We start from the raw sequence: 27,255 nt of genomic DNA, 5'->3' as shown, positions 1-27,255 counted from the left end.
GTGCCAGTCAGGGGACCCCTGAATGAAAGCTTAGATGCCCAACCTGGTGGGATGAGGGGGGACACCCTTGGATGGTGAGCATGACCAGCCATTCTTTCCCCTTTCCCAAAAGAGGTACCCCGGCTGGATTCGATGAAGCCCCTGGAAAAGCACTACTCGGTGGTTGTGCCAACTGTGAACCACAGCGGCTTCCTCTACAAGACTGCTTCTGCCGGCAAGCTGCTGCAGGACCGCCGTGCCCGAGAAGGTGGGTGCCGGGCCAGACTCCGCCCTGGCCATGGCATTCTGGCTTGGTGGCAGGGCCAGGGAAGCCAGGTGAAGGTGCCAAGTGCACTGTGGCAGAGTCATTCTGAAGGGCTTCCTGGATGTGGTCTCTGGTACACAGTAGGTGCTTAATAAATGGGCTGATTGGGGTGGCAGTGGGGCACAGCACTGCAGAGCAAGTCACTGCCAGGGTCTCCTGTAGCCTGAAGAAGTCTTTATTGAGCCCCTGTTGCTGGTGGGCCTGTGCTGGGCGTCTGGTATCTGCAGCCTGCGGAGGTAGGAAGTTGAGGACTGAGCTTAAAGCTCCGTCCCTCTCTCATCTCTGCCTTGCGTTCGCTCCCCAAAGCCGAGTCAAATCCACGTCCTTATGACATCCCACAAGGACCTGCACGTCAGCCGCCCCACCCCGTCACCTCGCTGTCCCCTCTCCCCTCACTCACTCTGTTCCAGCCTTACTGGCCTCCATGTTGTTTCTCAGACATGCGTGTTCACTCCCACCAGGGCCTTTGCATTTGCTGTTCCCTCTGCCCAAGATGCTTTTCCCCAAATATCTGCATGGTCAGTCCCTCACTTCAATCAGGTCTCTATTTAAATGTCACCCCTCAGAGACTTCAGCCTGGACCACTTTATCCAAAATAGCGCGCCCTATTTACTCTACTTTTATGCTACTTTCACACCACGTATTGGGCACTAATTTGTCTTATTTTTGGGTCTATCTATTGGTTCTCTGTGCCCCACTGGAATATGAGTGCCTCCTGACCGCCACTGTAGCCCCCAGCACCTAGAACAGTGCCTACTGCCCAGGGGGCACTTGGCACATCTCTGCAGGGTGAAGTGACTGAGGCAGGGCTGGTGCTCCTGGAGGGAGCTCAGCCTGGGGAGCAGGCTCTGGCACTCACCGCCCTCAGAGGGCAAATGTCATGTCCTCATAGACTGGGCGAGAGACAGTGCCTGCTGGGGGAACATTGTTGAGGCCCTTGCTCACTGCATTCCTCAGCACTCCTGATGAAGCCCTGCAACTCCCCAAGAGATTTCTTCAGAACTGTGTGCTGTTCACTGCCTCACTGCCCCCAGGGCACTGTCCTGGTCTACCTCCCTCTGCTGACAATGTCCTTTATGGAACTACCCGAGTCATCCTTTTTGCCCTGGGTGCCAGGAAGCTCTGCCAGTGTGAAGCTTCAATGCTATGAACTATACAAGCCTGCATGGCCTTGATATTCTTTTCTTTCTCCCACCTTTCCTGGTCCAGATTCCTTTTCTGCTCCCTTATGGGATCTTGTCAGTCTCCTCAGAACCATTCATCACAGGAGGAGGCAGAGTATAGAGCGCTGGGTGCTGCTGGCAGAGGAGGGGGGGCTACGAGGGGGGCATGGAAGGCATCCTGTGGCGTTTGGGCTGGCTTTGAAGGATGGAGAGTATGGAGGAGGGGACAGGGTGAGCAAAAGCAGGGAGTGTGGGGTGTGTGGTCAGAGAGGCAGCTGCAGGGGCAGGCCCGGCAGGGCCTTGAATGCCAGGCTGAGAGGGGCAGGCTTTGTCCTGAGGAAAAGGGGGGCATGGAAGGATTTTGGGCCGAGGAAGGACGGAGTCTGATTTTAGCTAGATCACTTTTGAATCTTGGAAGAAGCGAGGCTAGGAGACCAATGAAGAGGCTGCTGCAGTGGTCCAGGGGAGAGCTGTGGTCTGAGGGGAGGAGGATGGATTTGGGGGAATCTTGTGAGTTAGGATGAAGAAGACGTGGGTCAGGTGGGAGTGGGGCCCAGGAAAGATGCAGGGTAGTGTTCAGGTGAGGGTGGGCAGCTCCCTCATGGCTCCCCTGCCCAACTTCTCAGAGTTCAGCCGACGCTGGTGTGTCCTTAGCGACGGGGTCCTGAGCTACTATGAGAATGAGCGGGCAGTGACTCCCAATGGGGAGATCCGGGCCAGCGAGATTGTGTGCCTGGCAGTGCCCCCTCCCGACACTCACGGGTGAGTGCCCCTGGGCAGAAGCACAGACTATTCTTGCTGTAAGGTCCAACCCCCACTGGGGAGACAGGGAAACAGACCCAGAGAGGGGCAAGACCTCCCCAGGGTCACACAGCAAACCCAGCTGTACAAGGGCTGAACCAGGTCTCCCGAGGCCCCAGTCTAGGGTTTTTCCACCACCTCTAAGGGGGCCAGGGGAGGGGCAGTCACGAGGGCTGCGGGTGCTGGGGGTGGGCCAGGGCGGGGTGCGGTGGGCCTGAACTCTGGCCTGTGAGTCTACAGCTTTGAGCACACCTTTGAGGTGTACACGGAGGGAGAGCGGCTGTACCTGTTTGGGCTGGAGAGTGCGGAGCTGGCTCGTGAGTGGGTCAAGTGCATTGCTAAGGTGGGCCTGGGTTAGCGGGTGGGTGTGGGGGGAGTCTGCAGGGCCCAGGGTGGGGCCTCCTGGCCGATCCCATGTATCCCAGCTCCCCACCTCAGGGAGCAGGGGCTGGATGGAGGGCAGCAGACACAGGGCTGGCTATTTGGGCCAAGGGCCTGACATAATGTGCAGCCCCCTGAGGGGAGGTCAGAAGACCTATCTCAACTGTGTGGAAGAAAGGCTGTGGGCCCTGCACTCCATAGATGCTCAATACACGTTTAATAATGAATGATAGTCAGAGCCATCTTAGGATGGACAGTGCTGCCTCCAGGGGGAGTGAGCTCCTTGTTCTGGAAGAAGGAGGCAGGGACACTGCAGAGGAGAGTTCTGCCCTGGGGACTAGAGCCAGGTGCCCTCTGGGGTCCCCTGTGTCGTGAGGGCCTGTGACTCTTACTTGATTGTTCATTGATCAGTTGTTTGTGAGCCTCCTGATAGTCATTCCTTAGAGCCCAGGGCACCCAGATCAACCAGTCTGGGTCCTGGCTCTTCAGTGGCTGTCACACTGGTGGGGGATACAGGTGGGGTCCAGACAGCACCAACACTGAAATCGGTGCTACAACAGAAGGCAGGAATGCTTTGCCACTGTGGGGCCCCAGAGAAGGGTCATCTCTGATGGTGTCTGGGAAGGTTTTCAGAGGAGGGCACTTCTGAGTGGGTATGAAGTGGGGCATGATACCCGAGTTCATTCTCTGCTAGGTTCTGCCCTGGGGAAGAGAGAGGAGGCAGCTGGGTGGGAAAGGGGCACGTGCCCACAAGCCAAAGAGCTGGGGTGTCCTGCGCAGGCAGTGCTGTTGGCTGATGCATCTCCCCCGGCCTCCCCACCAGGCGTTCGTGCCTCCCCTGGCTGAGGATCTGCTGGCCCGGGATTTTGAGCGGCTTGGGCGCCTACCCTACAAAGCTGGCCTGAGCCTACAGCGGGCCCAGGAGGGCTGGTTCTCCCTCACCGGCTCCGAGCTCCGCGCTGTCTTCCCAGAGGGGCCCTGTGAGGAGCCGCTGCAACTTCGGAAACTGCAGGAACTTTGTGCGTGGACCCGGACCTGGGCCCCCAACCTCCAGGGAACCCCATCCTGGGCTCCCAGGCCCCCAGCCCTTCCCTGGAAGTCTGAACTCTACCCTGACCTGGCCAGAAGGAGCCAGCTTGCCCTCCCATGTCCTCTCCTGCCCTTGGGGTGTATCTCAGTGACCCCATGTGTTGGCGGGTGGGTCCCAGGGGTGTGTGTGCCCAGAGAGCCTCAGGAGGGAGCCGGTTGGGGACCATGAACAAGGCCTGGGCCTCACCTCCACTGGCCCCTCCACAGCCGTCCAAGGGGACAGCGAGAACCAGGTTCTGGTGCTGGTGGAGCGAAGGAGGTGAGCCCTGGCCTCCCTGAGGGGCTCTGAGAAGCCTGTGGCCATCTGACAGGCCTAGGAGGGGTGGGGCAGGGGTAGACCCCCAAGTGACTGACTGTCCCTGGCCCAGGACGCTGTACATCCAGGGGGAGCGGCGGCTGGACTTCACGGGCTGGCTGGGGGCCATCCAGAAAGCAGCGGCCAGCTCGGGGGACACGCTGTCGGAGCAGCAGCTCGGAGACTCAGACATCCCGGTGATCGTGTACCGCTGTGTGGACTACATCACGCAGTGCGGTGAGCCCCGCCCCCAGGACCCCTGCCCCACCCGTCTCAGGGAGACTGACCTCCTGCCCGCCTTCCCAGGATCCCTTTGCAAGTAGCGAGGCCCCGCCCCGTGACCCTCGCCTGCAGCCCCTCGGCATTGTCCCGGCCCCCAGCTCAGCCCAACCCGTCTCCAGGTCTGACCTCTGAGGGCATCTATCGCAAGTGTGGGCAGACGTCGAAGACGCAGCGGCTGCTGGAGAGCCTGCGGCAGGACGCTCGCTCTGTGCGCCTCAAGGAGGGCGAGCAGAACGTGGATGATGTCTCCTCGGCGCTCAAGCGCTTCTTGCGGGACCTGCCCGATGGGCTCTTCACGCGAGCCCAGCGCCAAGCCTGGTTGGAGGCCTCAGGTGCGCCCTGCAGCCATGCCCAGCCTGTGACCCAGGCCAGTGCTGCCGCCTTGTTCACACCTATCTCACGACTCCCTCTTCCATCACGCACATCACGCCCCAGCGGACAGGCGCTGGTCCCCTCCCTCCTCTGCTTCCCATTTCCATTGTTGCCCTGTACAGAGCCAGGGTCTCCTGGAGGTGGAGAATTCCTTATCCTTGCTGAGTGCCTGGCGGGGTTTGACTTGGTGGGGGGGGCAGGCAGCGCTGTCACCTAGGGTGAGAGGCAAGGGGAAGGACAGGGGAGGTGCTTACGGGGGGGTCCTGACCTGATCTATATCCCCCACCCAGAGATTGAGGATGAGGAGGAGAAGGTCTCCAGGTACAGAGAGCTCCTAGCGCATCTACCCCCAGTCAACCGGGCCACAGTGAAGGCCCTCATCGGCCACCTGTACTGGTGAGGAGTGGTACTACTGCGGGGCTCCGGGGGTGGGTGGAGAAGATTCTTCGACTCCCCATCCTGTCGACTACCCTCCCCTGGGAACCAGGGAGGCCTGGAAACGGAGTGTAGACTTATGATGTGCCTGGATCTCGGACACTTTTTCCCCGGCTTACTTCTTGCAGGGTGGGAGAGTCGAGGGGGTTTCAGCTCGGGGCCAGGGGACCTTGGCCAGGTCACCCAGCTTCCCAGCCCTCCTCCTCCCCGGGACCCAAGACATGGCCAGAAAGACTGTCCCCTCTTCCCCTTAACTAGTGGTCCACTCGGACCGGGACCTTCTCTGGCCTCACTCTGGGGGCCAGTCATGGGCCTGTCAGGAATTGGGAAGGTGAGGGGAAAGTTCTGGGTAGGACTCCTCACTCAAAGCCTCCGTCCTCCCCTCTCCAGTGTCCAGTGCTTCTCAGACACAAACCAGATGAACACGCACAACCTGGCGATTGTGTTTGGGCCCACGCTCTTCCAGACAGACGGGCAGGACTACAAGGCCGGCCGCGTGGTGGAGGACCTCATCAGCAACTACGTGGTGGTGTTTAGTGTGCGTTCCCGGCCAGTGGGCGGTGGAGGGCAGGGCTGAGCCTCCCGGCCAGCAGTGACCATCTGTCTCTGTCCTTCCCCCTTCCCAGGTGGATGAAGAGGAGCTGAGGAAGCAGCGGGAGGAGATCACCGCCATTGTGAAGATGCGTGTGGCTGGTGCTGCCAGTGGGACGCAGGTGAAGGACAGGGCCTGGGGCGGGGGACTCAGGCCAGCCACCTATACCCGCTGCCCAGCCCTCCATCTGAGCCCTGTCTCCCCACAGCATGCTGGTGACTTCATCTGCACCGTGTACCTGGAGGAGAAGAAGGCGGAGACCGAGCAGCATGTCAAGGTGGGGGACAGGGACCTAGAAGCCAAGGAGCTAGAAGAGTCACCCTGGGCCAGGCGCGGGTTCACATGGTTGGGGGAGCAGGGCTTCCATCCCAAAGGGACCCCCAATTTGAGACCTGTGTCTGGCTGGTGCTGGGCCTGTCTCTTCCCTTCCTTCCCACCCAGCTCATCAGAGACACCCCACCACTCTGAGACACCCCCTTGCATCCCAGGACTCTAGAGGTCCCTGAGAGGGGTGGGCTTGGCCCTGGGATCACACAGCAAGGTTGTGGCAGAGCAGGAGTGGGGGACGGGATAAGCTGATCTCGTCCTCCACGGTCACCACAGATCCCAGCATCCATGACAGCTGAGGAGCTCACCCTGGAGATCCTGGATCGCAGGAATGTGGGCATCAGGGAGAAGGACTATTGGACCTGCTTCGAGGTTAACGAGAGGGAGGAGGCAGGTGGGTGACCACCGGGACTGGGGCAGGGTGTGGTGCAGCCTGTTGTTGTCTGTGCTGCAGCCCTAGTCTGTCCTCCCTGCCCCGCAGTGGGGTGACAGTGTGGTGGAGGGGATTTTGGGTGACAGAGTTTCTGTCATGCTGTGATCTCAGTGATGATGGTGTGGTGTGCTGGCGGGGATCAAGGTGATGGCTGTAATGTAGCTGGTGGGAGGGACAGTGAGGGGATGGATGGTGTCGGCTATGACGATGCTTTCTCAGGGGTCATTGAGAATGGTGTTGCTTGCAGGGGTGATGCTGAATTTGATAATGGGATTGCGGGTGACACTGTTGGTGGTGAAGGGGGTAGCTGGTGGTGATGACCTGCGAGAGGAGTGGGGTGGGGTGGTGGTGTGGATAAGGGTGGTTGTAAAGGGGCCGTGGTGGTGAAGGGGGGTGATAAAGGCATTTTAGGGTGAATGGTGGTCTTGATGGCAGTGGAGGGTGAGAGGGTATCTATTCATGTTTTACTGTTATTTGTTGAGTCCAGGCTCTGGGCTGGGGAGCAGACACACAGTCCCTACCCTTATGGGGGTTAGTCTGGTATGGAACAGAGACATTAATCCTGTGATCACACCAAAACCATATGACTACAGCTGTGTTCACTGCTGGGAAGGAAAGGGCCGTGGGGCCACCAGCGCTTATAACAGAGTCAGAGTCCCTGAGCTAGGAGGTGAAGGAAGAGTAGGGGTTACTTGGTGAAGAGGAGTGGGAATAGCACAGGCAATGGCCCTGTGGTGGCCAGGACACTGCCTTCTAAGGAGCTTGAGGTAAGGGCAGTGAGGGGGTTGTGGCATGGAGTGGGGCTGGAGATGGAGGCAGAGGTGGCCACGTGGGGCCTGACAATGATGCGAGGCCACTGAATGGGCAGTGATTGGCACTTTGAAAAGATTGCCGCTTGCCACTGGGTGGAGAGAGGTGGGGGAGAGGGGAATGAGAGCACATGCAGGAGGCCACGTCAAAGGCTACAGTGTTAGTCCGAGTAGAAGATGGTAATGTGGCCAGGGGGGTGGCCATGGAGGCAGACAGAAGCAGAGAGATTCGACATGTGGAGGGAGGTGAGAGGGAGGAGGGTTTGTTTCTGGCTGGAGTGGCCTGGTGGGCGGTCTCTTTGCCCTGGTGGGGAGACACAGGGAGGATCGCTGGCTTGGTTTTAGACGTGTGGGGTTGGAGCAGCGTTGGTCCCAGCCAGATGTGTCCAGCCTGAAGCTCGGGTGTGGGAGGGCTGGTCACGGTGATGTGTTGTGGCGCTGGGAGGCGGTGAGAGTGCACGGTGCCGGTGGACATGTGGGTGATGTGTGTCCGTGTGCCAGCCCTCAGTGCTGGCAGGCCACGTGGCCCTGGTGACAATGGGTGTGACCTCTCCGCAGAGCGCCCCCTGCACTTTGCGGAGAAGGTGCTGCCCATCCTGCACGGGCTGGGCACGGACAGCTACCTGGTGGTGAAGAAGCACCAGGCCATGGAGGCCATGCTGCTGTACCTGGGTAGGTGGTGTACCTGGGTGGCTGGTGGGTCCATCCATCCAGAGCCAGGGGTGACCTGGTGGTACCAGGCAGGAGCTGCTCAGGCTGAGGGCGCCAGGCGGGCAGGCATCTTTGGAGGCTGGGGCAGTTTCCTTCGTCCTGGGACCCTGCCCTAGGTGTCTCTGTCCTTGGGCGGGGGGTTGGTGCAGCCCATGCCCACTCCTCTCCTCCCGTAGCCAGCCATGTGGGTGACACCAAGCACGGCATGATGAAGTTCCGTGAGGACCGCAGCCTCCTGGGCCTGGGCCTGCCCTCGGCTGGCTTCCACGATCGCTACTTCATCCTCAACAGCAGCTGCCTGCGGCTCTACAAGGAGGTCCGGGTAAGTGGCCTTGCTGAGTCCTGCCCTGGGCTGGGCACCTGCACCCGAGTGTGCTCAGACACCCATGTACAATCATCCCCCTGGGTCTGCCAGTGGGTGCATCCCCATCACAGGGTCTTGGGACAGCACAGCAGTGGAGGAGAGCTGTGGACTCTCAGAGACCCTCCTGCTGTGCTCTGGAGCCCCACTAGGCCCTGGTACCTGGATGCCGTCACATCAGGCACGTGCTGTCTCACCTGGGCCTGGGCCTTGTTGCGGCACCCACAAGAACAGGCTACCCGGTGACAGCCCCAAGTTGTGGCCCATGCATGTCTTGTCGCTTCACAAGTCGTCCCTCTTCCCGGCCCACTCCATGCCCACTCTGTCCTCATGCCAGGTGTCCTCCCACACCAGACTCCAGACTCCATCCTGGCACCACCCCCCCACCCACCGTCTTTTGCGCATACATGCCGCATCCCACCACGCACCACTGCACACACTGCTCTGGCTCTGGACCTGGGCCTCCTTCTTCCGTAACCCTGATCCTCTATCAAACAGAGCCAGAGGCCGTGGAGCGGGGCCCCTGAGACCGTGAGTAGCTGTGGGCCAGCTGCCAGCTGCCTTACACCACCTGGGGGCCAAGCGAGCCTAGGGGGAACAGGAGGACACAGCCAGAGCTCCTGGCCATCTCCAGGCATGGTTCCCTGCCCCCTTGCCAGTCGGCACTGGCCTCCGTCGTGGGGCCAAGACTCCTGCCCTCTATCCCCAACCCTGTCCCAGAGTCATTTCCCTAAGGTAGGGTCCGCCATCAGTGTAATGCTCTCGAATTTTCCACAGGGCTCAGTGTGAAGGCTGTGGAACCAGTAATGGAGGCCCCTAGGTTTGAATTAGAGCTCTGATCCCCGTCTCCTATCCCCCCTTGAGAGCTACAGCTACTCTCTGTCCAGCCGTGGAGACAGTTGCAGGGCTATCAGAATGTCCTTACTGCCCTGATCCTAAAATGCCAAGGTGGGACTGCAGAGGCCTGTGGCATATTCCCCACCTGTGATAGGAGTTCCTTCTCCACCTCCCTGGCTGGTTGCCAGCCCTTGTTTGCAAACCCCTGGGAGAGAGAAGCTCCTCTCCTCCCTCGGGGCTGCCCTGTCTGTAGAGGGATACTTCTGCCTGGGAGAAGGCCCTTGCTCGGGTTTAGCTGAGAATCTGCCTCTCAGTATGTCCCTGTGGGTCCCAGCTGTGCCTCAGAGGCCACAGAGCAGAGATACCCTGCAGAGACAGGCAGCAGAAGCATGTTTCCAAGCCCAGGGGTCAACCTGAGCTCCCACAGCTGCCCCACCAGTGTCTCCAGGCCTTCCTGTCCCTTGTGTCTCCTAAGGATATCTGGACAGACCTGGCTGCCATGGAGGGAGCAGAGCAGATAGAGCAGGACCCTCACCTCCTTCTCTTTGTACATTATACCTCTATTAATGCATCCTGGGCTCCTGTTGACCCTTGTGGCAAATGCCTCCTCTTCTCTCCTTTGCCTTTCTCTGATCACTTTCTTACTCCTGGGCCTGTCCACCCCTCCAGTCAGTTCCCCCTGGTTCTGGGATGTTATTTCCCTGGCCCTCTCCGTCTAGCGGTGCTTAGCCCCTTAGAGCAGAGCAAGACCATCAGTGTGGGCAGAGGGGAGGGAGGATGGCTGAGCACTTGGAAAAGTGGCTGCCGATCCCTTGGCATGGAGGGAAGAAGGCAAGACGGCTAGAAAAAGGAAAAAAGATCTAATGTTTATCAAGCTAGGCTTGGTGCCCCGGCCCTTCACATACTGGGATGTAATCTCACCACTGTCCTGTGAGGAGGGCGTCATCCCCATTTCAGAGGTGAGAAAGCAGGCTTCGGGTGACTGGCTTGAGGCTGTCTCTGGGTGGTAGACTGTGATTCAAATCCAGATTTGTTAGCATCAGAGCTCCAGCTCTTTATCCCTTGAAGTATAGGAATGAAGGACTCAGCAGAGAGGGCCTGGCCAGTGCAGGGCTGAGTGGTGCTCTTCCCAGGGGCAGCGGCACCTGGGGCCTGACTGGAGCCCCAGGAAGGTGTGTTTTGGCTCCCGTGGTAATCCTGGTATTTGCTGGTGTATGAGGCAGCAGGACAAAAGATTTGAAATTGGGACAGTCCCTGGCAGTTCAGGATATGTGAACACCCAAGCCTCGTCCTGGGGGTCTCCCATTGTTAAAGACCCATTGGCACCTGGGAAAGGCACATTCTAGAAAGATCTTGGTTCCAGCAGTGGTCTTTGAGCATCAAGGAGTGAACTTCATTCTCCTCCACTGACGTCAGACCTGAGAGATGCTGGAAACGTGAGCTCTTTGATTAGAAATAAGTCTTTGGGGATCAAAAAAGATTACGTGGACTGACATCTCCTCTCCCCGCCATAGCCCCCTCAACCCTTCCTGTCTCGGCCATGCTCATGCCATAAGTGTGCCACGCGTATGCCACGCACACCGGAGCCTGGGGAAGCGGAGGCCTGAGGATTGTTTTTCCAGATTCTCAGGGAGCCACAAGCTGGTTTGAGTTCGATTCCCACAGTCTCTCCACGCCCTGACTGGAACCATCATTCCTGTCGCACCCCCGTTCCTGCTCCTTCCACTCTTGATTCAATTTACTCCTCACTTCTAGTTCTCTTCCCCTCGCACCTGCAGCCTGACTTCTTCCAAGCCCTCAGCCTGCTTTCCATTCCCTCAGCCTGATTCCTCCTATATCTGCAGCCCGGTTTTCCCCACATCCTTTCTTCTATCATGCCCAGAGCCTAGTAGTGTCCATGTCTGTAGCCTCATTTCTTTTACAGCCTCTGTCCCAGTCTTTCCGTTTCCACTACCTGGTTTCTTCCAACCCGCAGTCTGATTTGTTCAGTGCTCTCAGCCTTGCTTCTTCCCTGCTTGCGTGTGGGTTTCTTCCTTGTTGCGTTCTCCCCACACCTTGTTTCTCCCAGATCTGCAGCCTGATTTCCCTTCCCACTGCCCTGTTTCCTCCCTACCTACAACCCTGATCATCCCAGTCTGCAGCCCAGGCTGTTCCAGGCTCTCTTGGGCACGTGACCTTTGTCAGGTCAAGTGCTATGTGTGGGAGACATAGGGCTCCCCAATCAGGGCCTTGGTCATTAGGGGGGTTGCGGGGAAAGCAGGGTGAAAGGTCCCTAGTAAGCCCCTCTGAAACCACACACCCTGTGACAGCATCAAAGTCTCCACCAATCCTTAGGCAGCCCATCCTTTTGTGACCTCGCAGGGAAGTCCACCAGTTCCCGAAACTCTCCACTTCCCTGGCCATTCCCTAGTCTCCTCTTTTTGTTCCTGCTGAGGAGCCATGCCTGGGGGTGGGTGGGAGCAATGGTGGGGAACAGGGTGGAGGTGGCTCAGTCTTTGACCCCCAGTTTTGGTTGTAAGTGAGTCCCCCATCCCTGCCGTCCACCCTGGTGCCCCTGCTGGCGTCAGGGGTGCCTGGTGGGGGCAGGGCCTTGAGCAAGTGGCTCCCAGAGCAGGAGGAAGGCTCATTAATCTTGACCTCCACCCAGCCTCTTCTCCGGGGGTCATTGCCCCCATCCCCCTGCCTCCAAGCCAGCCTGCTCCTTCCAAGCCCAGACCCATATACAGAGGTGGGGGCCAGAGGTGAGCATGTCAGTGACCTGGTGCCCTTCCCCAGTACATTGGTCTTTTGCTTCCTGACCTAGACCACTGGGAAGTTCTTCCTTTGGTCTACCAAACAGCCATTCTGCTTCAGCTTGAGTCATTAGCCTTCCCCTCATGGAATCAAAGAGCTAGTAACTGCTGACCTGCACGCCTTCTGTTCACACGGTCAACCCTGGAGCCTCCGTGGGGCAGGGAGGGGTGAGGAATCAACAACCTGAAACAGACACAAGCAGCAGCCGAGGCTCTCAGCTCACACTCGCTCGTCAGTTCGGTGTCAGAGAGTGTTGTGCAAACTTTTCCCTCCACCGACCTCTGTTCAGCCGAGGCTACAAGTCAGTTCTCCAGTTTGCAGGGCAGCGGGGAGGGACTGGGAGTCTGCTCCGGATGCCCCACTGCGACGGCTGCCGCGGGGACTGAGGGTTGACTGTCTGACGCTGCTGCAGGGAGAGAGGCCTGGGGCTTCGTTGGGAGAGATTGTGAGCAGGGAGGGCTTTGCCAGGAAGGCTTCCTGGAGGAGGTTCCCCGTGCTGGGATGCAAAGGGGGCTGGGGAGAGGGAGGAGGGTGGTGCTCAGTTGGGGAGCTGCCGCAGAGCCCGCCCTGACTGACTGACTGCCCTCTCCGTCTGCCCTCTGCCCAGAGTCACCGGCCTGAGAAAGAGTGGCCTGTCAGGAGTCTCAAAGTCTACTTGGGAGTGAAGAAGAAACTGCGGCCGCCCACCTGGTGAGCGGGGCCGGGGCCTGCGGGGGCTCAGAACTGATGGGGAGGCACAGCCAGGACTGTGAACCTGACAGGGGTTGGTACAGTGGTTCTGAAGGTGTGGTCCCCACGCCAGCAGCATCAGCATCACCTGGAAACACGTTAGAAACCCCGATTCTCGGGGGCCACCCAGACCTGCCGGATCAGGGATTCTGGGATGGGCCGGTGGTCTGTGCCCTAACCAGCTGCCTAGGGAACTCCAATGCTGCTCCTGTTTGAGAACCACTGGCCTGGATTGAAATCTTGTCCCTGACTCACTCTGGGACCTCTCTGTGCCTCCCTTCACATCTGTAGAATGGGGAAAATAATGGTACGCCTGTTTCAAAGGACGATTTTATGTTTTGAAAGTTGAAAAGTGGTGCATAGCCACTATTATTGTTACTAATTGCAGTCACTAGACTTGGTTTCCTGACTTTTTCCTCTCATCCCCTGGCTGTGCCTGCTTGTCGCTTGGGGACTAGGGCTGGCCTGGGGTGGGGTGGGGTGGGGTGGGGGGTGGCGGAGCCTAGGGCCTGGGAGGCTGGTGGGGGCTGAGAGGAAGAGGCAGCGGCCAGGATGTGCTGTGCCTGTGAGAAGGTCCTGAACTCTGGCCCAGGCTTCTGGGCTCTGTCCTGGGCACCTAGGCTGTGAGGCCTCTGTGGGCTGTCTAGTGACCCCACCCACTCCTCCTCTGCAGCTGGGGCTTCACGGTGGTGCACGAGACAGAGAAACACGAGAAGCAGCAATGGTGAGTGAGGGCCCGGGCCGAGGAGAGATGGTAGCATGTCCCGCTTGATTGGGTCCCCCTCACTGTCCACGCCTGTGCCCTCCCCTGCAGGTACCTCTGCTGTGAGACCCAGATGGAGCTCCGGGAGTGGTTCGCCAGCTTCCTCTTTGTGCAGGTACCCGGTGCAGGGCGGAGGTGGGGTCCGGGGAGGCTCTGTCATGGAGAATGGCTATGGTTGCTTCTTTTCTATTCAGGCCACCAGTTGCTTCAAGATTTTGAGTTGCTTTTAATTCATTCATTTGTTCATTTACTCAGTAAAGCCTTCCTAGTGCCCACTCTGGTCCAGCCCCGAGCCAGGCACACTAGAGACAGAGGACGCAGACCCCTGCCCTTGGGCACTCCCCTGTGGAGAGGAAAACAGACCCAGGTGGCCTGTTACAGTCCAGTGTGGTCAGTGCTGTGGTGACAGAGGGAAGCCAAGGACCCTGCCTTGTGGAGGTGGTGGGTGGGGTGGGGACAGCAGCAGGGAGGGGGTGTCGTGGGAGCTGTCTTTGGGGACCAAACAGAAAGACAGGTGGCCGTGACGGCTTCTAGGCAGAGGGAACAGTTTATGCAAAGGCACAACAAGAAAACTGCAGGCTGTCCAATAGGGTGTGGAGGAAGAAGCCAGGAGTGCCAGAAGTTGGCACAGGAAGGGAATTGGGAGCAAAATCTCTGAGAGCTTTGAAGGCCATGCCAAGGAAGCTGAACTTGACCTAGTCGGCAGTTTTAAGGGAGAATTTTAAGCAAGAAAGAGTGGTGTGCAGGTTTGAGTCTCAGAGGGCTCGTTCTGGGTGTGGCGTGCAGGAGAAGGTGGACTGAAGGGCCGAGCCTGGCGGTGAGGGGGGCCAGTGAGGTGGCTGCTGCAGTGGGCCAGGCGGGACAGGCTGGGGAGGACTTTGAGCCAGAGCAGGGCCAAAGATCGGGGGTTGGACTTAGAACAGAGGTTCTTAAATGAGAGCTCAGAATTGTTTAGGGAGAAGGGAGACAAAACTGTACCAGGGCACTGGGCTGAGTTGTTTTAGCTCTGAGCTTCCTGGTAGTCAAGGTCTAAAGGGAAACAGGGTAGATTCTATAGTTTTCTTGGCTCCTGGTGAAAGGAGGCAGATGTGTTTCTCTAGAACTGTTTTCTTGGTGCTGCATTCCTGGAGCGGTTTGTTTGTGGACCAGAGATGAGAGTTGTTTAGTAACATAATTGGCTGGGTCTTGCCAGGGATACAGTCATGTTCTCCTAACAGCAGCTGCTTTTCATATCGACTGGGATCAAAGCTGAGGGTGTCACCTCAGACTGTAGCAGGAGACATTCCTGGGAAGGGTGGGTGGACCCAGAGCTGAGTGTCTGAGCGAGCTGAAGCCGAACCCAGGCCTCAGTGCCCCTCCTCTCCCCTGCTCCCTAGCACCACGGCCTGGTGTGGCCCTCAGAGCCCTCACGTGTGTCCCGCGCGGTGCCTGAGGTCCGGCTGGGCAGCGTATCGCTGATTCCCCTGCGCGGCAATGAGAACGAAATGCGCCGGAGTGTGGCCGCCTTTGCTTCGGACCCCCTTTCTGTGAGTGGCTCTCCATCCCCATGGGCAGGGGGCTGGCGACGTGGCTGGAGCCTGCCTTCCACCTGACTCACCTCTCTGCTTCTCCTCTCTGGGTGCCCCGCCACATGTCCCTCCATTCTCGGTAGGCATCCTCACAGGCCCCTTTGGTTCACATAGTTCACAGGAGCCCCCTCTCTGGCCCCTGGGCCCTGTGAGCCTTCACAAAGTGCTGATGGAACCTGGGCTTCTGTGCCTTCCCACAGCTCCTCCGAAACGTCTGAGCACAGGAGCCAGCCCCTGGCTCTGGGACTCTGCTGCCATGAAGCCTTCCTGTTCAGACACCCTCATGTCCTGCGTGCCTGGTGTGAGCCCTCAGGGGGTGCATGAGGAAGCCGCACCCTCACGTCCTGACTGCAGCATGGGGTTCCCTGGTCGGGGCAAGGGGGGCAGCAGGGTCTGCCTGAGGAGGAACCCCTCACCTGTTCCATCCAGGCGCTCGGTCCTCCTGGTCTGGCCTGTGCCCCCCAAGGGGCACCCCCCCTGAGTCTGAGGGGTTGGAGAGATGGGCATCAGTCAGGAACTCTGGAGGACCACCATCTTTTCAGAGGCTTGAGGCCCTGGGGCCCCCGCTGGAAGGGAGCCCACCCTCTTGCCACAAACTCCAGAACAGCAAAAAAGGGATGCTGTAAAGGAACACTCAGCTGGGGTGGGGAGGGGGCTCTTGGGTAAGTTTCTACAGGGTCGAGAGCTGGACTTTGGGGACTTCAGCCCCCGTTCTGGTCTGGGCTGACTGGGAGGGCCCAGGCTGCCCAGTGCCCCTTCCCCACTTTGGGGACCTTTTGATAATATAAATATATCTGTATATTTTATCCTGTGGTGCTGAGGCCTGTGATTGGTTAGGGGTTTCGGGTGTCCCGGGGTAGGAGGGGATAGGAGGTCAGGAGACCCAGAGGTGAGTGCCTAGTGCCCTGAAGCTGGGGACCTGGGCTCTGCTCTCTCCAGGCCCTGAGCTGTTCAGACGCCCTCTCCGGCCCCCCGCAGAGCCTCAGCCTGGCTCTGCACCATCTCCATTGTGCTCCTGTGCAGCCAGGGTGGGGAATGCCGGTCCTGATCCTGGCCAGGACAGACCCCCACTGGACTGAGCCCCTCTCCCTGCTGCAGACTGAGAATCTGAGCCAGGGCCTGGGGGTGGCACATGAGTGACTCAGGGCAGTGCCTCTGGACACACAGGGTCACAAAGTCACAGGGGCTTTATTGAATTAGGAAGAAGGGCCTCAGATTACCCTTGGCTCCTGGGCACACCCCTCCAGAGGCAGGCCCTGCCTTGAACTGGGAAGCTGCCTTCGCTGGGCACTGCCTGGCCATCTCCAAGAAGCAAGGCCCTGGCAAGTTGAGGAGATAATGAGCTGTTCAGAGAAGGATTTGGGACTCCTTGGGAAGGTGCCAGACACCACATTCCCACCTCTGCCTAGAGCCTCATTACTGGCCTCTCTCCAGGGGCCCAGCGGGCAGACGGGCTGACCTCCCAGCCTCCGCCTCAGCCTCAGCCAGTGGGGCTGGGCAAAGGAGGTGGAGGATGGGTCATGTGACCTCTGACTCATGTGATCTGGCTCAGTGGGGAGGCCTGGGTGCCCGTGGGGGTCTTGGGGACCTGGATTCCAGGTTCCTTGTTCCTGTCTCTTGGGAAGTGGAGGTAGATGCTACACTGGAATGAGTTTCCTGGCCGGTTTCACAGGGGGCTAAGCTCCTTAGTCTCCCACTCATCTTGCCCTAGGTGGGCTGCTCCAGGCGAGGCTGACTATGCCACCTGAAGCCAGGACAAGACCTTTGTCCAAGTTCTCAGGGGCTGGAGTTCTTCCCTGGACCTGACCTGGGACCGACCAGCTAGCCCTGAGGCCCAGAGAGAGGGTGGGTGAGACGAGGTCCCTCCCCGCTAAGCTGCCAATGTCATTGCCCCAGCTCAGGGACAGGCTGCAGTGACTGAATTCGGCCACCAGGGGGCAGCCACAGATAGCTCAACATTGCTGGTCCCAGAACAGGTTCTGGAGGGTCCAGTGTGGCCGTCCTGCCTCAGGCCTTGCTTTTGGAGTGTAGGGTGGGACCTGACCCTGCCTTTGACCCCAAGGCTGGTGATATTCTGGAAGGCAGCACAGTGCGGGAATGCACTTGGGACAACCAGGCTCTAGGAGCCGGAAGGAAGAGGGAACAGCCCTTTACAGTGGGTCAGCACCTATGCCTCCTCCTGGAGAAAGCTAGGCCCAGAGAAGGGAGGTGACTTGCTCAGGATCACACAGCTCTCCTAAATCAGCCCTGAGTCCCTTTCCGCTGCCTCACTTTGGGGAGTCTCCCTCCTCCCCTCCCCTCTTGATTCCAACTCTGCTCTCTTCTGGGTGGCCCTGTTTGTCCCCTGCGGAAGGGGACCTCAGCTGTCAGGAGTTAATGATAGCTTAAAGTGCTTTACCTTGGGATCGGAGATGACATCCCAACAGGAGCCTTCGGGCACAACCTTAATTATGGCAATGACAGCAGTGTCAGGTGGATTAAGGCAGGAGGCTCTGCTGGACTTTGTCACAGGATTCCTAGAAGTGGGGCCTCTTGGGACCCCGGGGTGGTTTGTTCACAGAGTGAGGTTGGTTTGGGGGGATGGATGAGGAGCCCAGAGCTGGACCTGCTGAGGGGTGGGGAGCAGCTCTTGGAGAGCGAGGGGGCTTCCTAGAGGCGGAGGTGCCCTGAGCTGGCCCTGGAGACTGGAACCATGCCAGGTACACATGGTGGGGAAGGGGGCAAGTTGGGGTGGGGGCGAGTTGAAGTTGGGGGAGGGGTACAGGGCTTTGAGGGTCAACCCAAGTCCGAGCCTAATCGCAGGGGGCCACAGGGAGCCCTGGGGGAGAAGGCTGTAGAAGACCGAGCCTGGGTAGTGTGAGGGGGAGGGTATTGTGGATGGAGAGGAGCCTCAGGGGGGAGAGTAGGAGGAGGGCTGGGAGGAGGAGTGGGATGTCAGTCTCTCTTCCGCCTCCTTCCTGCTCAACCTGCCCTCCCTGCAAGGCGTTCAGCAGCCATGGAGGGCCTTTGGGCCTCAGGAGACCCCTGGGCTCCACAGGAAATCGATGGGGCGAGGGAAGGGAAAATGGGCCCTGCCTCCTCCTCCGTTCCCCCTGAGCCAATTGGAGGGGCCTGGAGCTGGGCCTTCTTTCCTGGCTCTGGTGGCTTCCAAGGCCCCTGCCCAGAGCTGGCTGTTTTGGAAAAGCATGAGTCTGGATGCCAGCTGGGCAGATGCCAACGCTACCATCTCCCTACACAAGCTGTGTAGCTCTGGCTGAGTTCCTGAGGTCTCTGATCCTGGGTGTTCTCATCTGTACTTTGGAGATATTGATAGTACCTACTGATGGGAGGATTAAATGAGCTAACAAGGGTGGCGTACCTAGCACTGCCCCCTCGGTAATCCCCTTCCCACATAGGTCTGGGGAGACGTCATGGCATCTGGAGTCCTTTCCAGGCCCAATATATTTTCATTCAGCAACCCTTTCTTCAATACCTACTGTGTACAGAGCTTGACCGAACACTGAGTGGGAGCAGCTGAGCAAGTGGGGTGGGGGAAGGAGGAGTATTGATCAGGAAAGTGGGGTATTGATCAGGAAAGGCTCCGTGGAGGAGGTGAGCCTAGAGGGACAGCAGTGTTTCTGCAGGTGGCTTGAGAGGGAGACTCCCAGGAGAGGGATGTCATGAGCCGAAGGCCAGCTGCTGTGACCCTGCAGAGAGCACTTGGTGTGGCTGGGGCTGGGTGCCCCATGGGTGCTGCAGGGCTTGCTCCCCCTGCCCTGTGTTGGGGTCTTCGCCTCTACGTCCCCCTCTTAAATATGACCACATCCCAGTCTCATGGGCTCCTTGAGTCTTCCCCCAACAGAAAAAGGAATAGTTCCTATTCCTGTAGTCAGCTCTGTGACCTAAGTGACCCAGACCCTAATCTGGGCAGTCCGTCTGTGTCATATACGCATAAGTACAGCTGGCGTAGGTTCAGCTGGTTGGTAAGAACCTCCCAACCGCTACTCCAATATGACACCTCCTTCAGGAAGCTCCTCTGGATTGCTCTTCCATCCAACTGTGCTGTGTGCACTTAGGGTATGTGTGTGTGTGCCCAGGTCACTTGCACCCAGTGAGGGACTGGTCCAGGGAAGTGCTGTCAGGGACAGGGTTTCCCGGTCAGCCCAAGCTCATCCAGCCCTAGCGTGTCCCCTCTCCCATGCCACTTTCAGCCTGTGGAAATTTCCATACTTTCTCTGCCCTGGTTGTAGCTCCGACTGCTGTATTTATCACCCTGGAGACACAGTGGCACAGGCACACACATGCCATGCATACACTCATGCCCTGCACACACGTGATGCCTGCACACCTCAGCCTGCACTTGCAGACACCCACAGGCACGGCACGTGTATGAACGCCCCCACACACAAAGCTCTCTAGGAAAATTGCCCCCCTTCCTCCTGCTCCTCCTCCTCCACTCTGTCCTCCCACCACCACCCACCTCAACACACTGAGACCAAAGAGATGGGCTGGACGGTGCCTCCCACCAGTTGTCAGCCTGCAAGGCACTTTCCCCTCTGTGACTGGAGTGTGTTCTTCCCCACCGCCCCACCTTCCCCTCCCGCCTTCCCCTCCCGTCTGTCCACAGCTCTCCTAACCCTTTTCCTTTCTCTGCCACTTCCCTGCACTCCTGTATCTCTCCCTCCACCTCAGTCACTCTGAGTCCTCTCTTTGTCACTCTTTTGACCCTCTGAGGGGGAAATTGTCCTTCCTCCCTGCCTTCCCTCCTGAGGGGCTCAGGACAGGGAGTTCACGGGGGCTGACGGAGACAGAGGGACAGGCCAAGGGGGCCCGAGGGCCTGAGCCTCCCTGTCACGTTCAGTCCCTCCTCCTGGGTGAGGGGAGGGCTGTGTGCCTGGCACCATGGAGACCAGCGTCATGGCAACACAGCCTGGGTGGGCACAGCCTGCCTTCTTTGGGGGGGGGCCCCATAGCCCCCAGGAGGAGCTGCCAAGAGGCTGAGGAGGCGGGCCTTGTGCTGGTCCCCAGCAGTCACTGCCACACCCGCTTCCAGCTCATACCCCCCCCAGGCACCTCCACCCTGACCAACTCTCTCTGCACCACAGCTTCCAGTGCCACAAGTCACTAATCGCAGTGGGGGGAAATCCTCTTGCAAACACGAGCTCCAGAGCTGGGACTCTGAGGGCTCATTTATAGACTGAGGGCCAGAGAGGGCAGGGGCCCTCCCAGGGGCACACAGCAAGCCTGGCTGAGCTCCTGACTCCAACCTCAGTTCTTTCCTCTGTCTCCCGCCTTCTACCCAGGTCAGCGGTCACTGGGGAAAGGGGTCAATCCAACCTGGGATCCAGCCACCTGGGAGGTCTCTAGCCAGTCCTTAGTGTTGGCAGTAGTAATGATGCTGAGAAGCCATTAGGAAGCACCCATCACCTACTGGGTTGAAGCTTTGCATGTGTTATTTAATCCTATGACAAACCTGTGAGGAAGATACTTTTTGCTCCCATTTTATAGGTGAAGAAACTGAGGCAGGGACTTGCTAATGTCAGGTGACTAATAAGTGATGTAGCTGGGAGGGGACACAGGTCCTTCTCAGACGGTGCAGGCGAGCCAAGGCTTCATGCCCGGTGCCCTCCCCAGCAGGCGCTCTTTTCTAAATTAGTGACAAACTGTGTTGTCAGTTCTTTCCTTCTGGAGAGAGTTAATGAGAAAGATCTGGGGCTTAGTCTAGGTCTGGCCTTAGGGTTTCTAGAAGCCAGGAGATTATTTTTCTAAGAAGATAGAGAGGGAACAGAGCTTCCTAGTGTGGTTAGCCCTAGGGAAGACCTCCCTTGCAGTCCAGCAATGCGGAAACTAGCTCGCAAGCCCCGGGTCCTTTTAGGGTCATGTCTGAGCCCAGGCTGGAGCCTCGGGATGGAGGGAAGAGACCCTGCCTCCGGGCCCAGCCTCAACTTGTCTCTCGACCTTGATGGAGTCACGTTGCAGCTGCCTTCCTCCTGGCTTATGTAATCATTCAAATATAGCAGCTGCCTTTATCCCACTGAGTCACACCCCCTCCTGCCCCCCCTCAGGTGCGGGGAGTTAAGGGGGAGGAGGGAGATTAGGCCTGAGTGGGTGGCTCAGGGCCTCCTGCAAGGGGGAGCCTGGTGTGCCTGAATGGAGGGTGGAGGTGGTGAGGGAGCTGGCGCTGGGGCCCCAGGGAGAGCAAAACCTTCCCCAGAGCATGAAGCCGCAGGGGCCACGTCTGCCCTAACTCATCCCTGCAAATTCCTCCTCCCTGGGGAACCCTTCCAAGCTGTATCCACAGCCTTCTCTCCTGGGCCTCTGCCCCAGCTGGAGGAAGAGAGAGGTGGAAAATTAAGAGGAGGAGGAGGTAGTCTGGTGGGGCAGTGGTCAGGAGTCCCTGGTCCTAGGCCTGGCCCTGCCCTTTCCTCACTGTGTGACCTGGGCCGGTCTCTGCGCTCTCTCACCTCAGTTTCCCACTCTGTCCCAATCCCAGAGAGGGATTGGACTCCACTGGCTCTTGCGTCTTATGCTGCCTGATTCATATCCCTGGAGGTGACCTTGACCTCAGGCAGAAGGCACTTCCAAGTGTCTGGTGGACTTCCCTCTTCTCTTCCTTTTCTCTGCCCGCCCCAAATCTGGCCATCCTCCCTGGGTCAGTTCAGCGCCCCCACCCCATCCAGGGGGCAGTGTCGGCAGGAAGGGTCACTGGATTCTGGGCTGAGGGGCTGAGCTCTGGGTGCCTTTCCCTTCCCAGAACTTGCCATCTGTTCCACCACTTCATCCCCCTGCCTGGCAGCAATGGGGAGTTCACTGTCCCCACGTAGGGTCACCCCTTCCCTCATAGGGCAGCTCTGACTGATTCTGGAACCTGAAGCAGGCCCACAGCACCCCAACCCTTGGTTCTGGGTCCCAAAGCCACCTTGTTCCTGAGGTGTTGAAGAAGCTGCTCCACCTTAGAGCTCTTCTGGAGGCTGTGGCGGCCTTTCCTTCCTTTGTTGGCAAAGGCCTTGTCACCCATGGTGTGATGGGTCCACGCTTGGTGTGGGGACGCAGGGAACTATGCCAGGCCCTTGCCAAGGACATCGTGCTCCTCTAGCCATTGGCCTTGCAGCCACAGGCGGCAGCCTCCTGGCCGAGGAGGAGGCGGAGGAGCATTGTGAGATGGCTCCGCAAGCTCCCCACTGCCCGCCCCCTGGGCTCCTGTTGCCGAGACCTAATGTGGGCCCATCCTGGCCCCCAGCCACAGGGACTCACCCAGGGGTTTTCAGGCCAACCCTCCGTGAACTCCATGTTCCGCGAATTACCAGCCTTCCCTCGGAGAGTTGAGGCTACTTCACACTCTACAGCCTCATTCTGCCCCTGGGGGAGAGGGGGATCCCCACCAAGCAGGTCAGTGAGGCCCTCCCCACCACCAGCAGTGTCCCCACATGCACCTGCGGCCTCTTCTCGAGGACTTGGTTCGATGTGATCCTGGACTGAGCTCTGCATTGTCTCATTTCCACACTCACCTGTCTCTCCTTCCTTCCTACTTTTGTCTATTAACATTTCTCATTTGTGGGGCTGGCCTGGTGGTGCAGGAGGATTGGCATCGGATGTTAGCTCAGGGCTGATCTTCCTCACACACAAAAAAAATTCTCATTTGTACCTGGTGGGACTGCTCAGAGGCTGGGGACTGGGGCTGAGGTGAATAGGACTTTGGCCTGACCTTGAGGAAAACATGATCCAGTAGAAGAAATGAGATGAATCTGAGTAGGGGGATGAGGTGGTGGGATGGTTGGCAAGTTAGGGAAGGGAGAGGCAGCCAAAGGCTGCTTAACCCAGAACCCGGTCACCTCCCCTGCCTGTTCGGTCCGCTGTGGGTGGAGGCAGGGTGTGTGCTGAACTGGCCCAGGAAGGATGGGGCAGGATTTAGGATGGGCAGAGGAAAGAGGAGAGAGACGTCAACCTGGGAGGGGAAACAGACTGTACCAAGTCAAGGAGGAGGAAAGGACTGGCATGTGCTTGGGGACCAGACCCTGCTCCATCTAGAGCAGAAGATGGAGAGGTCAGTCAGGGCCAGATCATGAGACACCTCAAATGCCAGGCTGAGGAGCTTGGCTTTTATCCTGAGGCCATGGGGGAGCCATGCAAGTGTTTTGAGGAGGAGTTACATGGCCAGATAGATGTCTTAGAAAGCCGGCACTAGGTGCAGGGTGCAGGTGGAATAGAGGGGTTGAACTGGGGTAGGGGACTGGAGAATGACCGGGGGAGGGGGAAGGAAGCTGGGGCTTGGGGGATGGAGGGAGTGGACAGATGTGAGAGAATTACAGAGGGAGAATTGACAGGCCATCAATACAGATTTGACACAGGGAGTGGAGGAGAGGGAAGAGGCAAAGCGACTTTGAAGTTTCCAGACTGGGCATTAAAAGTTTGCTGATGCCTTTGATAGAGACAAAAGATGTGATGGATGTTGAACATTTGAGTGAGGAGCCTATAGGATGTCCCCAGAGGAGATGTCCAGGAGGCAGCCTGGACCAGGCATCTGGAGCTCCAGAGAGAGGGCTGGGCTTCAGGGGGCACTCGGAGTTGTTGCTCTGTTGGGAGAAGGCTCCATGCTCCATAGGAGTGGGGTGGAGAATGAGGAGAGACAGGCGCGGTGCTCCTGTGTGGAGCACCCATACTGAGGGAAGCAAGACAGGATGAACCAGTGAGCGAAGCAGAGGAAGGGCTGTCTGGAAGGTGGGAGGGAAACAGCCTCGCAGGAGGCGGCGGGGGAGGGCGCTGAGAAGAAGCCGCCGCCTTGGGCGATGAGGAGGTAGCTGGAGCCCACGGGGCCTGCAGTCCTGCCGAAGCGGTGGACGCAGGGCGGAGGCTGGATCCCAGAAGCTGCATCCTCCCGTCGCTTTGGGCAGCCACCTGCCTCCCAGGAGCATTCCACCTCCCTTCAGATCCCAGCTGGCAAAAACCAGTGTCTGCTGACCGGCTGCGGACGGTGGGACAGGGCCTGTGGACGCGGTACACACGGATCAGCACCCTGGAGAGCGGCCGGGACCCGGGGGCGGGGCCTACGGCGGGGCGGGGCTTCGGTTCCCGCGCCGGCTGGTCTTGCAAGCCAGTTCAGGTGGAGGAGGGAAGAGCAGGCCCGGACAGTCTCGGACCGTCTTCCCTTTCTGGACCTACACCCTCCCAGCACTGCCCTACAGGACTGCCCCACTACCCCAACATTTGGGGCTGTTACTCCCTCAGCCACGTCAATTCAACCTCTTCAGGGAAGGGGAAGGGAGGAGCATGGTGTTTATTGGGAACTTTACAGATGTTCCCCAAACCTTACAACTCTTCGAGCTTGGAATTTATGACCCCATCTTTCAGATAAGAAAACCAAATGGAAGTTCGGAGAGGTTAAAAAACTTACCCAGGACACGTGGCAGAACTGGGATTTGAACTTCCGACCGCCTGACTCTTAAGTTCTGGAGTACCCAGTATCCTGGATCTTGCACCTTGTTCCTGTAGACTCCTTAATTCTGGGGCAGCTATGGAGTCTGGTGTGGGGTGGGATGGGGAGGAGACCCTCCCTCCCACCTGACTCCCATGTGTATATTCCCAGGAGATTTCCGAGGACGAGGCCTCCACCATGGTTTCCAGAGTGGGAGGGCAGAAAGGAGGCTGAGGGCTGGGTGAGCCCTCAATGCACCTGCTCCCCCCACACCCGGGAGGCGCCCTCCTTTGAACTCCTCTGACTCAGCTTTTTGCTGCCAGGCCTCAGGGTGTGAAGGGGAGCTGTGAGAGGCCAAGACTGGACATGGTCCAGGGCCTTGGCTTTCTGAGCTCGCAGAATGTCTCCCCAGCTGGCAGGCATGGAGCAGCCAGTCCCAGGGATGGGTCAGGCTGAGAAAACAGTTTGCCCAGAGCTTCCAGAGATCTAAAATTCTACCTTCTGGGGCCACAGTGGGAAGGAAAGGCTCCCTCACATTTTCTTTCCTGACACTTCCTAAGCCATGAGACAACTGTTTTCTGTAGCCCTCAGCCTGAACAGGCCTCTTGCACAAGCTCGGTCATTCCAATTCACACCCACCACTGTGCACCCCATGCCCTCAGCAGGGGTCAGGTTTCCACTCAGTCTCATGGGCTTTCTGCCTGGAACCTGGTGTGTGTGGTGGGAGTTATTCCCCCCACAGCTCAGAGAGGTGGGGTTACTGGTGAGGATTACATGTGTCTCCTCTAGCCTGGAATACACCCTTTTCTCCTGGGATCCCCTCCTTGCCTTTAAAGACCCAGCTGATATCCTCTCTTCTGGAAGTGCTCACCACCCCCTGACTGGGTCAAGGGCCTCCTCTGGGCACAACAGACCTTGTGCTTCCCTCTGTCACACTGCAAGTCCCCCCCGCCTTGCCTGGGTGCTTCTCCGAGGCAAGGAACAGTCTGAGTCATAACTGATGAGGTTGGCCAGTGGTAGGTGTTTGTGAATGAATGAATGAGTATGTTAGTGGTGGAGCCAGAACTTGAACCCCTATCTTCTACCTCAAAGTGTGGAGCTTTTTCTCCTACATCCCACAGTAGCTCATCCAAGTCTCAGCTTTGCTGTGACAACTCCCTACCTGTCCCATTGCCTAAAATGCCCCCATCCCATCGGGTTAAGGCTTCTTCTGAGGAGTCCTCTCTGGGGACAGGACAGAGGTGCTGCAGGCCATCCCCCATGCCTGTAGCCTGTTGACAGTGAAGGCCATGTAGAGCATGCTGTGGCCTGTGTGCCCACAACTCCTAGTAGAAGTCCATGCTGGAGCATCCACTGCCACAGTGTCCCAGCTAAGCAGAGCCAAGAGATGGACTCTGGACAAGGCTCTGCGTCCAAAGACAATCAGCAAAAGCCCCCTGAGCCTCCTGTGTACCCATCTTCGTGCTGGGGATGAGCCCTAGGACATAATGCAAACCCAGTCAGGGAGCCCAGAGGAGCTAGTTCTGCCTGGAGCCTGGCCTTTCCATACCTGAGGAGGGTACAGGAGTGTCCCCTCACCCTGAGGGCCTCTGTGATGGCGTAGCAGAAGGTCTGGGTCCCGTCCACCTACCCGTCATCCCCACATCCCATCCTAGCCCATGAACATTACAAATCCCTCATCCTCACACCTCTCTCTGGGCTCCTCTATTGGCTGCTTCTCTCTCCATTTCTGTCTCTGCTTTTTTTTTTTTTTTCCTTTTCTTTGTTCCTCTGTGTGTGTCTGTTTTTCCCTATGCCTCTCTGATTTCTGTATTTCCATCTTGATCTCTGAGGGGCTCTCACCTGTCTCTCCTATCCTTCTTCAAATGTTTCTCTCTGCCTTCCTGTCTGTTTCTCTCTCAGTGCCTCCTCGTGTGTGTGAGTCTTTCTTTTCCTCTCTCCCAGCCAGTCTCTCTCTACCCCTCCCTCCCTCTCTCCCTCTCTGTCTGGGCCTCTCTGTTCCTCCTCCCTCCTCCCTCCTCCTTCTGCATTATCAGACCTGCTCCAACCTCCTCCCAGAGCCAGCCTAGCGGCAGAGGCAGTGGCGGTGGGAGAGACAGGCGGAAGCAGCTGGGGCAGCAGGGCTGGATTGGGGTGTTAAGTCCAGGCTGAGTCGGGGACAGGCTGCTGCTCTTGGTCCCCGTGCCTGCTGGGCCAGGCGCCCTTCCTGGAACCGCAGGCAGGGTGGACAGGGCGAGGTGCCACCTTAGTCTGGCTGGGGAGGCAGACGATGAGGAGCGATGGGGCAGGCATGTGGCCACTCCATCCTCTGCAGGAGCCAGCAGTACCCGGCAGCGCGACCGGCTGAGCCGTGAGTACTATTGAGGGGCTGGGGTCCGGGTGAGTGGCTGCACTGGGTGAGCGATGCCATGGACAGGGTACTGGAGTCCCTCCAAGGAGCTGGGGTTGGCGTGGAGCTGAGCCACGTGGGAGGATTGATCCTGCTCCTGGGGCGCTGGGTTGCCTGGAGTGTAGCCTGGGGGGCCTCTGTGTAGGGTGGGGGTGCTTCGCATCAACCTAGGGGGTGATGGGGCCAGGGTCCCATAGAAGAGGCTAGTGGCTGGGGGAGGGGTTGTTGATGAACCTGAATCATCCCTTCAGGGGCTGGTGTGGGGAGGTCGGGGGAGCAGGGTGGGGGGCGGTTCCAATGAGCTCTGGTGGAGGCTGTTAGACTGATTGTGGAGCCGGGAGAGGGATGATGCTCACGACCACGGGGCGTGTGTTTGTGTGTGTGTGTGTGTGTGTGTGTGTGTGTGTGTGAGAGAGAGAGAGAGAGAGAG

The 27,255-nt window shown here is 58.5% G+C and overlaps 2 protein-coding genes across 6 annotated transcripts in view; both read left to right on the top strand.

Moving 5' to 3' along the window:
* ARAP1 (ArfGAP with RhoGAP domain, ankyrin repeat and PH domain 1) overlaps nt 1–15,415 on the top strand; it is a 60,919-nt gene extending 45,504 nt beyond the window's left edge. For 4 of the 5 annotated variants that reach the window (XM_087433407.1, XM_087433408.1, XM_004433960.3 and 1 more), the window contains 20 exons: nt 113–247; nt 2,094–2,229; nt 2,509–2,611; nt 3,473–3,668; nt 3,946–3,997; nt 4,107–4,270; nt 4,435–4,647; nt 4,978–5,083; nt 5,513–5,660; nt 5,749–5,835; nt 5,923–5,991; nt 6,318–6,435; nt 7,842–7,955; nt 8,171–8,316; nt 8,854–8,886; nt 12,593–12,675; nt 13,388–13,438; nt 13,529–13,592; nt 14,854–15,003; nt 15,246–15,415. In XM_087433407.1, coding sequence (XP_087289533.1) covers nt 113–247; nt 2,094–2,229; nt 2,509–2,611; nt 3,473–3,668; nt 3,946–3,997; nt 4,107–4,270; nt 4,435–4,647; nt 4,978–5,083; nt 5,513–5,660; nt 5,749–5,835; nt 5,923–5,991; nt 6,318–6,435; nt 7,842–7,955; nt 8,171–8,316; nt 8,854–8,886; nt 12,593–12,675; nt 13,388–13,438; nt 13,529–13,592; nt 14,854–15,003; nt 15,246–15,263 — 2,186 coding nt within the window. In that variant the 3' untranslated portion in view covers nt 15,264–15,415. The remainder of the gene's footprint in view (nt 1–112; nt 248–2,093; nt 2,230–2,508; nt 2,612–3,472; nt 3,669–3,945; nt 3,998–4,106; nt 4,271–4,434; nt 4,648–4,977; nt 5,084–5,512; nt 5,661–5,748; nt 5,836–5,922; nt 5,992–6,317; nt 6,436–7,841; nt 7,956–8,170; nt 8,317–8,853; nt 8,887–12,592; nt 12,676–13,387; nt 13,439–13,528; nt 13,593–14,853; nt 15,004–15,245) is intronic. The other variant, XM_087433405.1, reaches the window with a different exon arrangement.
* An 11,201-nt stretch (nt 15,416–26,616) lies between these two features.
* PDE2A (phosphodiesterase 2A) overlaps nt 26,617–27,255 on the top strand; it is a 91,914-nt gene continuing 91,275 nt past the window's right edge. The window contains exon 1 of the mRNA XM_004433957.3: nt 26,617–26,786. Coding sequence (XP_004434014.1) covers nt 26,716–26,786 — 71 coding nt within the window. The 5' untranslated portion in view covers nt 26,617–26,715. The remainder of the gene's footprint in view (nt 26,787–27,255) is intronic.

This window comes from Ceratotherium simum, chromosome 7 (assembly GCF_057802395.1).
Source record: "Ceratotherium simum simum isolate JZ-2026a chromosome 7, ASM5780239v1, whole genome shotgun sequence".
Lineage (NCBI taxonomy): Eukaryota > Metazoa > Chordata > Mammalia > Perissodactyla > Rhinocerotidae > Ceratotherium > Ceratotherium simum.
This window is presented reverse-complemented; position numbering and strand designations above follow the sequence as displayed.